We start from the raw sequence: 11020 nt of genomic DNA on the forward strand, positions 1-11020 counted from the left end.
AATAAATATCTTTTACTAAAAAAAAAAAAGAAAGAAAGAAAAAGAAAAATGAAAGACACAAACCCAAAGCCCAAAGCCAAACAGCAAGTCTGTTATTTGGGAGTTTAATGAGTGTGTGAAGTCCCTGCTGGGGCTGGAGATGACGAGGCTCCCGGCAAGAAGATTGGGGGCTTCATTTTCCATTCTGAAAATGCCAAGGGGTCAGGTTCTGTGGGAACAGTCTGGGGGGGCAGGGAGCCAGTGACCCGGGGTCCCCTTCTCCTTTCTCTCAGAAGCCTGCCCCGCCCTGCAGAGCACCCAGCTGGAGCTGGCCGTGAGAAGCTTGCCTTCACGGAGCCACCCTGAGCTCCACTACTTCTGGCCATGAGAATGCCTTGCGGGGGAAGCCAGCCCCCCGGGGTGGGGGCGGCCAGGACTGGACTGCCCGTCACTGCGTTTCCTCCTGGGACAGTCCTGTGCGTGGGCTGTCCATTCCGTTTAATAGATGGACACATGGAGCCAGAGAGCTTAAGCACCCAGACCTTGGTCAAGATACAGCAGAGCCAGGATTCCAACTCCAGGCTGACTTCAAAGACCTTTCTGGTTCCCGGGATCCAGGATGGCCCTGTATCCACCACCTGTACCACCAGCCTGGACTCCTGGCTCCCTGTCCACCCGGCAGAACCTGGGTTCTGAGGAGGGCACCTGTGAGATGCCAGCCCCGGGGACGGCAGGTCTAAGGCCGGGCGTCACTGGACTCTGCGCTCCCGAGGTGTCAGCCAGGGGCAGCGGCCTGGGCTGACGCCCGCGGTAACAGGAGGACACCGGTGTGGTGGTCACCGCGGGCGGCGGCTGTTATGCCCTTGGCCCCCGTTTTAAAAATAGTCAGGACTTCAAACATGGACTCCCAAGGAAAACAAACAGCCCCGCGTCCGTCTGCCCGCATGGGTCAGCGCAGTGGGTAAAATTAGCCTGGCGGTGACTACACAGACGTGGGCGCTGGCCCGCTGTTTGCCAGGCTCCCAGCTGGGCTGCCCCAAGGCCTCCCTGGCAGAGGCCTCTCACCTCCCGGGTGGGGGCAAAGAGGCAGCTCTCGGTCGGAGTCCCCATCCTCCGCTCCATGGACACAGCAGGAGCTGGAGGGGCCTTGGGTTCACATCCTGGCTCTGTCCCCTTGCTGGCTGTGTGGCCTTAGGGGAAAGAAATCATATTTCTGCACCCATTTATTTGGGAGAGGTCACGTGGGCAGCCTTGCAGCCTCGTATGACGCTGAACAAGATCAGGTATCTCGGGCCTTTAGGGCTTCTCAGGTGGCTCGGGGTAAAGAATCCGCCTGCCGATGCAGCAGACTCGGGTTCCATCCCCGGGTCAGGAAGATCCCCTGGAGAAGGAAATGGGCAACCCACTCCAGTATTCTTGCCTGGAGAATCCTGTGGACAGAGGAGCCTGGCGGGCTACAGTCCATGGGGTCACACGTGTGGGACACAACTGAGCGACTGAGCAATAGCCGCAGTCTCAAGTCCTTAGTGCCCGACACGTACGCTGTAAGATGCTATCGCTCTCACGCCAGCCGAAGCTGGTACTGGGCTTCTGGAAAGCCAGGTAAGGGAGGTTAGCACCAGTATTGCGCTCCGAAGCCCAAACCACAATCCCGGTAGACTAGTGATTTCATTTCCGGCCCAGCCGGAGGAGCAGAGGCTCAGGGAGAGTGGCACACACGGAGCCAGGATTCACCACGCCGGAGAAACGTCCACTCCGCCCATTCCCCGGGGAGCCCAGCTCTCCAGGCGGACCTCTGGGAACCTCCAGACGGCATGGCACCCCCGGGGTACTGATGGCTGTGTCCCCTTTAGGTGATCATGGGGGGCGGCCGGAAGTACATGTTCCCCAAGAACAGAACCGATGTGGAGTATGAGCTGGATGAGAAGGCCAGAGGCACGAGGCTGGACGGCCTGAACCTCATCGACATCTGGAAGAGCTTCAAACCGAAACACAAGGTAGCCTGTCCAGGGGCCTGGGTGGGGAGGTGCTGGGGGCGTCCTTCTCTGCATCTGTTCATTTCTGTAGAATGGGTTTGTAATTCTTAGCTCAGGCCCAAAGGACCTTACGGGTGTCTGAATGGCACATAGTGGGTGCCCCTTGATTCCTTCCTTCAGGCAGTGAGAAAGAGGGTGGGTCAAGGAATGACCTGCACGGACATGCAGCCCACCGGCACCCCTACTGAGTGGGGGCCCCTGGCTAGGCCTGAGGTCCAAAGGATGAATCAGATGGTCAAGCAAACGTGGAACACTGTACTTGGATGGCGAGATGCCCAGGACCTACGGGAACTCAGAGGGGACAGACCACAAGGGAGGGGCTGAGAAGCCCCGAAACGGGGGAGGGGAGGAGGCCACGGTGCAGGGAATCTCCCAGGCCACCGTGGCAGGCAGGGGCCAGAGTCAGGGCACGTGCTGGCCGGGGAAGGGGGGCCGAAGCGTGGGAAGACCTGGGCACTGGCTCCCGGGAGCAGCTCCGACCCGTGAAATCCATCTGCCGGCCGCGGGGCCTGGGGCAGCTGGGGTCTGGAAATGACTGTGGTCGGAGCTGAAGACAGTGGGGAGCAGCCTGGCGGCCTCTTTGATGTCACTCTGGGGTTGGGTTTCTGAGGCTTCCAGGCCTGGCCCCTGGGGAGGCCTTGTGGGATGGGGCTGGGCCAAGACTGAGGTGGGGGTAGGGACAGGGGAATGGCCCCCTGGGGTGGGTGGGGGGCAGGACCCTGCTGCTTTGAACTCTTTCCGTGCCTTCTGAGTCAGCGCTGGCTAAACCAGAGCCCCTTCCCAGCCCAAGCTTGAGAGACACCACCACTCGAAGCCTCGGTTTCTCTACCTGGCCCCCCGGGCACGAAGTGAGGGACAGCAGGGGAGCCCCACTTTCTTAGCCTTCCCACCTTCCTTCCCAGAGCAGCCCCGGAGGTTTGAAAAACCCCTGATCCCAATGCCATCACCCAGAGAAGGCGAGGAGCTTGCCTAAGGACACACAGCTGATTCCTGGTAGTTGAGGGCCCCACCCCTCCGTCCAGGCCTGAATGGCACCCTCTCCAGGCAAGCTGGCCAGTCCCTTCCCATGGCCTCTGCAGAAGCTGTACTTCCTTTACTCCCCCCTTGGCTGGGGTCCCCGGGCAGAGCTAGGGCCTTGCTCCCTTCCCGGCTCTGAGAACACCCACAGCCCACACCTCAGTGAGTGCTCAAGGCCGCTGGTGACCTGTGCCTTCCTCCTCTTTGCTCCACAGTCCTTCCCCTGCTTGGAAGTCTATTCCCTGACTCCAGCCTGTTCAGTTCTTACTTGTCCTCCAGGTCCCCATTAGGACCTCACCTCCACCAGGGAGCCCTCCCTGATCTCGTCTCTAGGTTCACAGTGCCCCTGGTCTCTCAGAATTCTCATCACCTTGCGTTAAAATTACCTGTTTATTTGCCATTTCTTGAAGGCAGGGATGGTAGGTCCTCAGAGAGGGGCTGTTAAATGACTGAAGGACACACATGCGTGCCCCAGACTCTGAGGCCAGCTGGCTCCCCCAGTCCCAGCATGACTGACGCTGGCCCTTCCTTCCAGCACTCTCACTATGTCTGGAACCGCACTGATCTCCTGGCCCTTGACCCCCACAGCGTGGACTACCTCTTGGGTAAGTGGAGAGGGTGGAGTGGACATCCAGCTGGGCGCCCTGGGGCCAGGGCTGTGTGAGCCAGCACTGGGGGATGAGGCCCCAGCCACCTCCCTCCACAACTTAGGGACCTTTGTCCCAGGCTCCAGGACCTGGGAGGGGTGAGGGAGGGGTTCTGGTTCATAGAATTAGACCTGAAATTTGCTGGCTGTGCAGGGCGAACAGCTCCATTGAGCACAAAGGGAAACAAAGGTCAGAGAAGGAGACGACCTCTGGCCCGCATGGCCCAGGTGAGTCTGAACCCTAGCTGGTGCTGGGACTTAAACAAATCCTTGGCTGTGGAGCCAGGGGACCCAGAGCCAGCCCTGCGGAGCTGCCAGGGCAGAAGCCAGCTAGATTGTCTCTGCCGGTCTTGACTGGGGGGTGGGGGGGTTGCCCCCCACCTCCCCAGGGACTGGGTAACAGCTGTGGGACCCGGGGCGGCTCCAGGTGAGGTGGGACGAGACCCTGAGTACCACCATGCAGACATCTGGATCCCCATTCCCTCCTGGCTGTTGGGCCAGGCAGGTGGTGGCAAAGCCCCCTGCAAGGCTTTCTCAAGGAACACGGCCCCTGGGTCCTGGGCATGTCAGCGGAGATTCTGGGCTTAGAGCAGGGCACCCGGAGGGTCGCTCCGACACACGCAGCTCTCTGCTCGCCCGGGCCCCACAGCCCACGCTGCCTGTAGAGAATTACGCCTGTACCTGCAGAGCATGAAAATTCCGTGTATGGGTTCAAATCCAGCTCCTACCACTCATGAGCTGTGCAATCCTCTGTGCCTCCGTCTTCTATAAAATGAGGATTATGAATCCTCTGTACAGTGGGTACAGTGATCGGGTCTGCCTCAGCGTTGTCATGAGGATTAAATGAGCTAATGTGTAAGTTATCTCTGTGGCCACATAGCAGATTATCCCAAAGCTTTACAGTTTAAAACGAGAGCAAACACTTGCTCCTTCACGGTTTCTTTGGGTCAGGAATTTGGGAGTGGTTCAGCTAGGTCTCTCAGGAGGCTGCAGTCCTGAGGCTTGACTGGGGCTGGGGCTTCCAGGGGGCCTCACTCATGGCTAGTAAGTCAGTGTGGGCTGTTGGCAGGAGGCCCCAATTTCTCACCGTGTGAATCTCTCCACTGAGCTGCTTGAGTGTCCTCACGTCATGGCAACTGGCTTTCCCCAGAAAGTAGGAGTTTGCAAGGCAGAAGCCACAGTGTCTTACGCTCGGGTCTGGAAGTCACATGCTGTCGTCTGGACAGCATTCTGTTGGATACACAGGCCAGCCCGAGTCAGTGAGGGAGGGCACGTGACCGTGAATTCCAGGAGGAAGGGTTATTGGGCGACCTCTCGGAGGCTGGGGCCCAGGTGCTTCCAAAGCACGCAGGACGACATGTCCCAGAGTAAGCGCTCTCTGTTCACTGGCGCCCGCTCCACGCGCCCACGCATGGAGGGCAAGGTGTTCTGGAAGCACACCCAGGACTGGAAAACAGCAACCAGTACATGTGGAATCTTGTGATATGAGCAAGGAATGGATCTCTCTCCTTGTTTCACGAGGGGAAAAAACCACACTCAGGGAACAGCAGAGACAGTGACCCCAAACCTTCTGTTTCACTGTATAAGCACTGAGCCCTTCAAACCTGGCATGGAAACACACACCCAGGCTGTCTCATTGAGGCCGGGACACAGTCCTCTGCCATGTCCAGGGCCCTCCAAGGCTCGGATGGGCTGATGGAGTAGAATCCCAGGTCTCCCATTAGCAGCTGAACATAGCAAGTTACGGAACACCTGAGCCTCAGTCTCCTCCTCTGTGAAATGGACACAGTGCCCCCCTCACCATGGCGAGGCTGAGAAGATGAACGGAGGCAGCCCTCCCAAAGCCACCCAGAGCTGCTTCCAACCCCCACCTCCCTTTACCCAGTCAGGTGTGAGAAGCCTCTGCTCCCCGAGACACCCACACCCTCCTGGCTCCTCCTCAGGTCTCTTTGAGCCGGGGGACATGCAGTACGAACTCAACAGGAACAACGCGACTGACCCTTCACTCTCTGAGATGGTAGAGATGGCCATCAGGATCCTGAACAAGAACCCAAAAGGCTTCTTCCTGCTGGTGGAAGGTAGGGGGCCCAGGCCTGGCTGCAGGGCTGCTTCCCTGGGAGCATCTAGGCGGGTTCAGGGTCGGGTGGTCAGCTCTCAGAGAGCACTGTCCCATTTGGGGATGAGCAGGGAGATTCCGTTGGGGAGGATGGGTCATGAACGAGAGAGGTGGAGAGAAGGGGCGGTGCTGAGGCTTCCAGCCCAACAAGCTCTTCTTCTTTGGGCATGGAGATGGCACATCCGGCTTACCAGTCCAGGAAGGCTTCCTGAGAGAGGAGGCAGGTTTCTTCCTTTTGGAAATTCCTCCCCAAAGCCTGTCTCCGGAGGGGTGTGCAGCCCCCTCAGCTTCACTCCTTCCCAAAGACAAGTCTGCAAGCCCCTGTAGTCAGAGGTGCCCTGAGCAGCTGCCTGGCTGGGCCCAAGGACACCAGCCCAGGGTCGACCAGATGCCCATTGGTCTGTGGATGCCCTCACAGCTGGACAGCAGACCTCTGCTGTGACTAGGCCCATGTGGGGCCAAGGTTAGAGAGGAGACGGCCCAGGGCAGTCCCCGGGTGTATCCTGGGGGCCTCAGGGCTGGGAGAGCCAGGCCCTCAGGAGGCAGCAGTGCTGTCTGCCAGTACTCCTGGGGTTTCCCGGCGCTGTCTTAAGGCCCTGGACTCATTGTCTGAGTGCTGCCACCCACTGGCTTCTGTGACTGTTACCTGTGCATTGCTGTAAAAATGAGGCCCAAAATAGTCCCCTTCTCCAAGAAGGACTATTAGCATCCATTGCGTCCAGAGACATAATGTACTTGGAAGGGGGCCCAGCAGAGAATAAACCCTCAATGCTTCTATTATTATCATTATTATGATTGCCCAATAGCTAAGGCGATCACAATAGAAAGTAAGAGGAAATGATAAAGTCTCTGGAATCTTCCAAAGTTCTAACAACTATTCACGTTCTGCCTGGACACACACACACACGGACACACTTGCACACATCCTCCCACCGTACATACACACACGCTCGGGCCCTTCCCCTCTCCAGAGGCCCGCGGCCGCCAACCCAGCTTGGCTGCCTTCCTGCCAAACGCTGGGGTTCCCACTCAAGCACGGCGGTCTCGGCCTGGCCCTGAACGGGCCTCTGATGCTGAGGAAGCAGCCAGGAACCAGTGGTGACGAGCACGAGCTCCCTCGGGAGCGGTCCTCTTTGTGAGCAGGGCCAGGACCGGGCCGGCAAGGCCAGCTGCTCCCAGAGCCACAACAAAGGAGGGACCCACCCTGCCAGCCGGCCAGGCCTGTGTGGTAAGGCCCAGGCCAGCAGGAAGGCAGGGCGGCCAGGCGCCCAGGCTCCGGACCCTCAGAGTTGGGAGTGTCCTCTTAGAGATGGGAGGTGCTCCCTGCAGTCGCAGTCTCAGCTGTAATCTTCCAGCCAGGCTTCCTCTGCTCACCTGGGGGAGGCAGCATGGGGTGCAGGCTTCTCCAGGCCTGTATGGAAGCCTGCTGTGGGCGCTGCCCAGGCACCGAGGGCTTTTCCCCTCTAAGAGTGTGCTTCGCACGCAGTAATTTGGAGTGATTCCCTGAGAGCTCAGTTGGTAGAGAATATGCCTGCAATGCAGGAGACCCCAGTTCGACTCCTGGGTCAGGAAGATCCCCTGGAGAAGGAATAGGCTACTCACTCCAGTATTCTTGGGCTTCCCTTGTGGCCCAGCTTGTAAAGAATTTGCTGGGTTCAGAAGATCCCCTGGAGAAAGGAAAGGCCACCCATGCCAGTATTCTGGCCTGGAGAATTCCATGGACTGTATACTCCATGGGGTCGCAAAGAGTTGGATAGGACTGAGCGACTTTCACTTTCACTTTACACTCAGAGTGGATGTATTCAAAGATGGAAAAACAGGGCTTTAGAGTGGGTCATCCGAATTCAAAGCCCAGCAGATCTCACCTTGGACACGTCACTTCCTCACTCTTGGCCTCAGCTGTTGCATCTGTAAACTGGGCTGATTGTGCCCATCTCTACCCCAGTTGTCAGGAATGGAGAACAAGACGTCAGCTTGTTCTGTCTGGCACCTAGTAGGTATTCAGGCATGTTGGGTCTTTTCCCTAACTCTCTGAGATCTTCAGGGACTCTGAGCAGCTAAGGAAACAGCTCAGGAAGCAGTGTCGGATGGTGGATCTGCTTTAAGCCTGACTTTGCAGTGTCTACACGTGGGCCTGTGGTCCAGCGACTCACCGTCTGAGCTGCTGGGAAGGTTGAACAGCTGTATTAAATGCCCAGCATGGTGCCTGGCCCAGGGGAGCTCCCATCAAAGAGGTTAACCTGGCGGTTAACCCAGGGGGATGGGAATTGGGGATAACACCTCCTTCCCCGCCCGCTGACCAGAGGCCTTTGCCTTGGCATCCCAAGGGGGCAGGATTGACCACGGGCACCACGAGGGCAAAGCCAAGCAGGCACTGCACGAGGCGGTGGAGATGGACCAGGCCATCGGGCAGGCGGGTGCTATGACCTCCGTAGAAGACACGCTGACCGTTGTCACAGCTGACCACTCCCACGTCTTTACCTTTGGCGGGTACACCCCCCGTGGCAACTCGATCTTTGGTAGGTAGGCCTCCATTGGGGTAGGCACTGGGCATTCCCAGGGTCTGCCATCCGGGAGTGGGGGTAGGGGAGGAGAGCTGGCAAGCCCAGGGCCTGGCACATGTGGGACTTGGAACTGGGGAGGGAAGAGATGTTACTGGCAGGTGGGGGAATAGAGGGTGGGGGGCGTGGAGGGAAGTGATGCCTGGGTGCATGGGTGGCCACCGGGATGATGGATAGGTAGAAGAATGAGAGGCAAGATGGATTAATGGACAGGGGAGAGGAGAGGATGGAGGGATGGATGGACGGATGAGGGGTGGATGGACCAACAGATGGGAGGACATGGGCACAATAAAAACTGAGGGATGTTTGGTTGGAAATAAATTGGGCTTGGAAGGTGGCTTCCTTGGGAGGGAACCCAGGGGTCCTAGCCGGGGGTTAGGGCCTGTACCCCTGGTGCTCCAACAGGACCCCTGGACCAATGCCTTCTTGTGCAGGTCTGGCCCCCATGGTGAGTGACACAGACAAGAAGCCGTTCACCGCCATCCTGTACGGCAACGGGCCTGGCTACAAGGTGGTGGGTGGTGAGCGAGAGAATGTCTCCATGGTGGACTACGGTGAGAACCAAGGCCCAGGGCTGGGAGGGGACAGGGAACCCCCTCAGGGATGAGCTCAGAAACAGTACAGTCCTCTGGTTAAGGCTGGGAGCGAGGTGTCCCAGGATAGACAGGAGTTGAGTCATTGAGTCAGAACAATGTCAACTTGAATCCCCTCCGAAAATCCAGCAACTCTGTGACCTTGGGCACTTAACTTCACCTTCCTCATTTTCAGTTTCCCTCTGAAGAATGGTCTGCCTCCCGGGGTTGTCTGAAGGGCTAGCTGGACCTGATGAGCTCAGTGTGGGGCCTGGCACGTGCTGTGCTGCACTGTCGTTTTTACTGGCTGTATAGTGTTCCAGTGTGTGCGCGCCTTCCCAGTTTGCTTATCTGATTGCATATTGTTGAATATTTGTTCATGATGTCCCCAGCACCCCCCTGGGGGTCTAAGGGCACAGCCCAGGATCAGAAGCTTTTCCTGGGTTGGCTCTTCCCTTCTAATCCAGACAGCCCAGATGAGATCTGTGGGTTGAGAGGGCAGACTTCTGTGTCAACAGACTCAGGCTTGAGTCCTGTGGCCTGGTGTAGGAAATGACTTCCCTGCACTGAACCTCAGCTTCCTCGTCTATAAAATGGGGGCATTTGGGACTTTCCGAGTGGCCCAGTGGTTGAAGACTCCACGCTCCCGATGCAGGTGGCGTGGGTTTGATCAATCCCTGGTTGGGGAACTGGGATCCCATGTGCTGCACAGAGTGGCCCCCCCTCGGAAAAAAATATGGGGGAGGAGGGCATTTGAGCCAGCCCAGAAGTGGGCACGGAAAGCTGCTGCATCGTGCCAGGCCCCCTGGCAGGCGCTCAGCAAGCGTTTCTCTGGCCCACAGCTCACAATAACTACCAGGCGCAGTCCGCGGTGCCCCTGCGCCACGAGACCCACGGCGGCGAGGACGTGGCCGTCTTTGCCAAGGGCCCCATGGCGCACCTGCTGCACGGCGTCCACGAGCAGAACTACATCCCCCACGTGATGGCCTACGCAGCCTGCATTGGTGCCAACCGCGACCACTGTGCCTCAGCCAGCTCGTCCGGCAGCCCCTCCCCCGGCCCCCTGCTGCTCCTCCTGGCCCTGCTGCCCCTGGGCAGCCTGTTCTGAGGGCCCGGGGCCCGGGCACCCACCAGCCCATGACCGATGGCCGGTGCTGCCCACAGCCTGGCAGCCCACACCTCAAAGAGGCAGGAGGCAGAGACCCCCACCGCCTCTGCCGCTGCCGGCAAGGGGACCCAGGAAACCAAAGTCTGCCTGCCGCCCACCTGGCTCCCCTCTGGAATCCTCCATTGCGGCCAGATCAGTTGCTGGCCTCCAGCCTCCCCCGCCACCCGCTGCCCCCTTCTGGCCGACAGGGTAGGTTTCTCTTGGGCAGGCAGAGAGCATAGACTGCAAAACTTCTCAAAGCCTCTTATTTTTCTAGCAACTCTATTTCTCCAGACCCAGAGGCCCTGGAGCTTCTATGGAACATTCCGGATCTGACCCTCCCCCACCCCCTTCCCCGTCCCTCTGGAACCCACCAGGCTCATGGCCCGTTCCCCAAGTCTGTCCATAACTGCAGGGGAGACCAGGTCCTCCTCGGGAGGGAGGTTTGCTCACTCCCTCATTCCAAGGTCGCCCCGGGGCTCCCAGGAAGTCGGTTCCGAGGACTGGCCATCCAGCCCCGGGTGACCCAGGCTGGGAAGAGGAGCCTGGCAAAGTGGACGCTTCCCGGCTCTAAACATACATGCCAGCCTCTCTGAAGGGACGCTCCTGTTCGAAACAGCCAAAAAATTTTCTCTTTTTGGTATTGGTTAAAAGGGAACACAAAACATTTAAATAAAACTTTCCAAATATTTCTGAGGACAGGACTGAGTCTTTGTGGTCAGTGAGGAAGAGACTGAAATAAGCTCATTTCTCTGGGGAGAGCAGGACTCGGGGCCCAGAAGCGCACACAGATGGGGTTGGATGGGGAGGAGAAGGGGGTCTCCCGCTGACCTGAGGGCTTCGCCACGCATTACCCGGGTGACTGTGGACAGAGTCCTTTGCATCTCTGCCTCTCTGTTTTCTTATCTGTAACATGGGAGGCAGCCCACTGCAGGACTACCATGAG

General features: G+C 58.4%; 1 protein-coding gene across 9 annotated transcripts in view; it reads left to right on the forward strand.

The window, feature by feature from the left end:
* ALPL (alkaline phosphatase, liver/bone/kidney) overlaps nucleotides 1-10774 on the forward strand; it is a 63967-nt gene extending 53193 nt beyond the window's left edge. For all 9 annotated transcript variants that reach the window (XM_010829985.1, XM_010829988.1, XM_010829984.1 and 6 more), the window contains 6 exons: nucleotides 1833-1976; nucleotides 3568-3637; nucleotides 5622-5756; nucleotides 8122-8313; nucleotides 8790-8909; nucleotides 9770-10774. In XM_010829985.1, coding sequence (XP_010828287.1) covers nucleotides 1833-1976; nucleotides 3568-3637; nucleotides 5622-5756; nucleotides 8122-8313; nucleotides 8790-8909; nucleotides 9770-10035 — 927 coding nt within the window. In that variant the 3' untranslated portion in view covers nucleotides 10036-10774. The remainder of the gene's footprint in view (nucleotides 1-1832; nucleotides 1977-3567; nucleotides 3638-5621; nucleotides 5757-8121; nucleotides 8314-8789; nucleotides 8910-9769) is intronic.
* The last annotated feature ends 246 nt before the right edge of the window (nucleotides 10775-11020 follow it).

Source organism: Bison bison, unplaced genomic scaffold, assembly GCF_000754665.1.
Source record: "Bison bison bison isolate TAMUID 2011002044 unplaced genomic scaffold, Bison_UMD1.0 scf7180017864516, whole genome shotgun sequence".
NCBI lineage: Eukaryota > Metazoa > Chordata > Mammalia > Artiodactyla > Bovidae > Bison > Bison bison.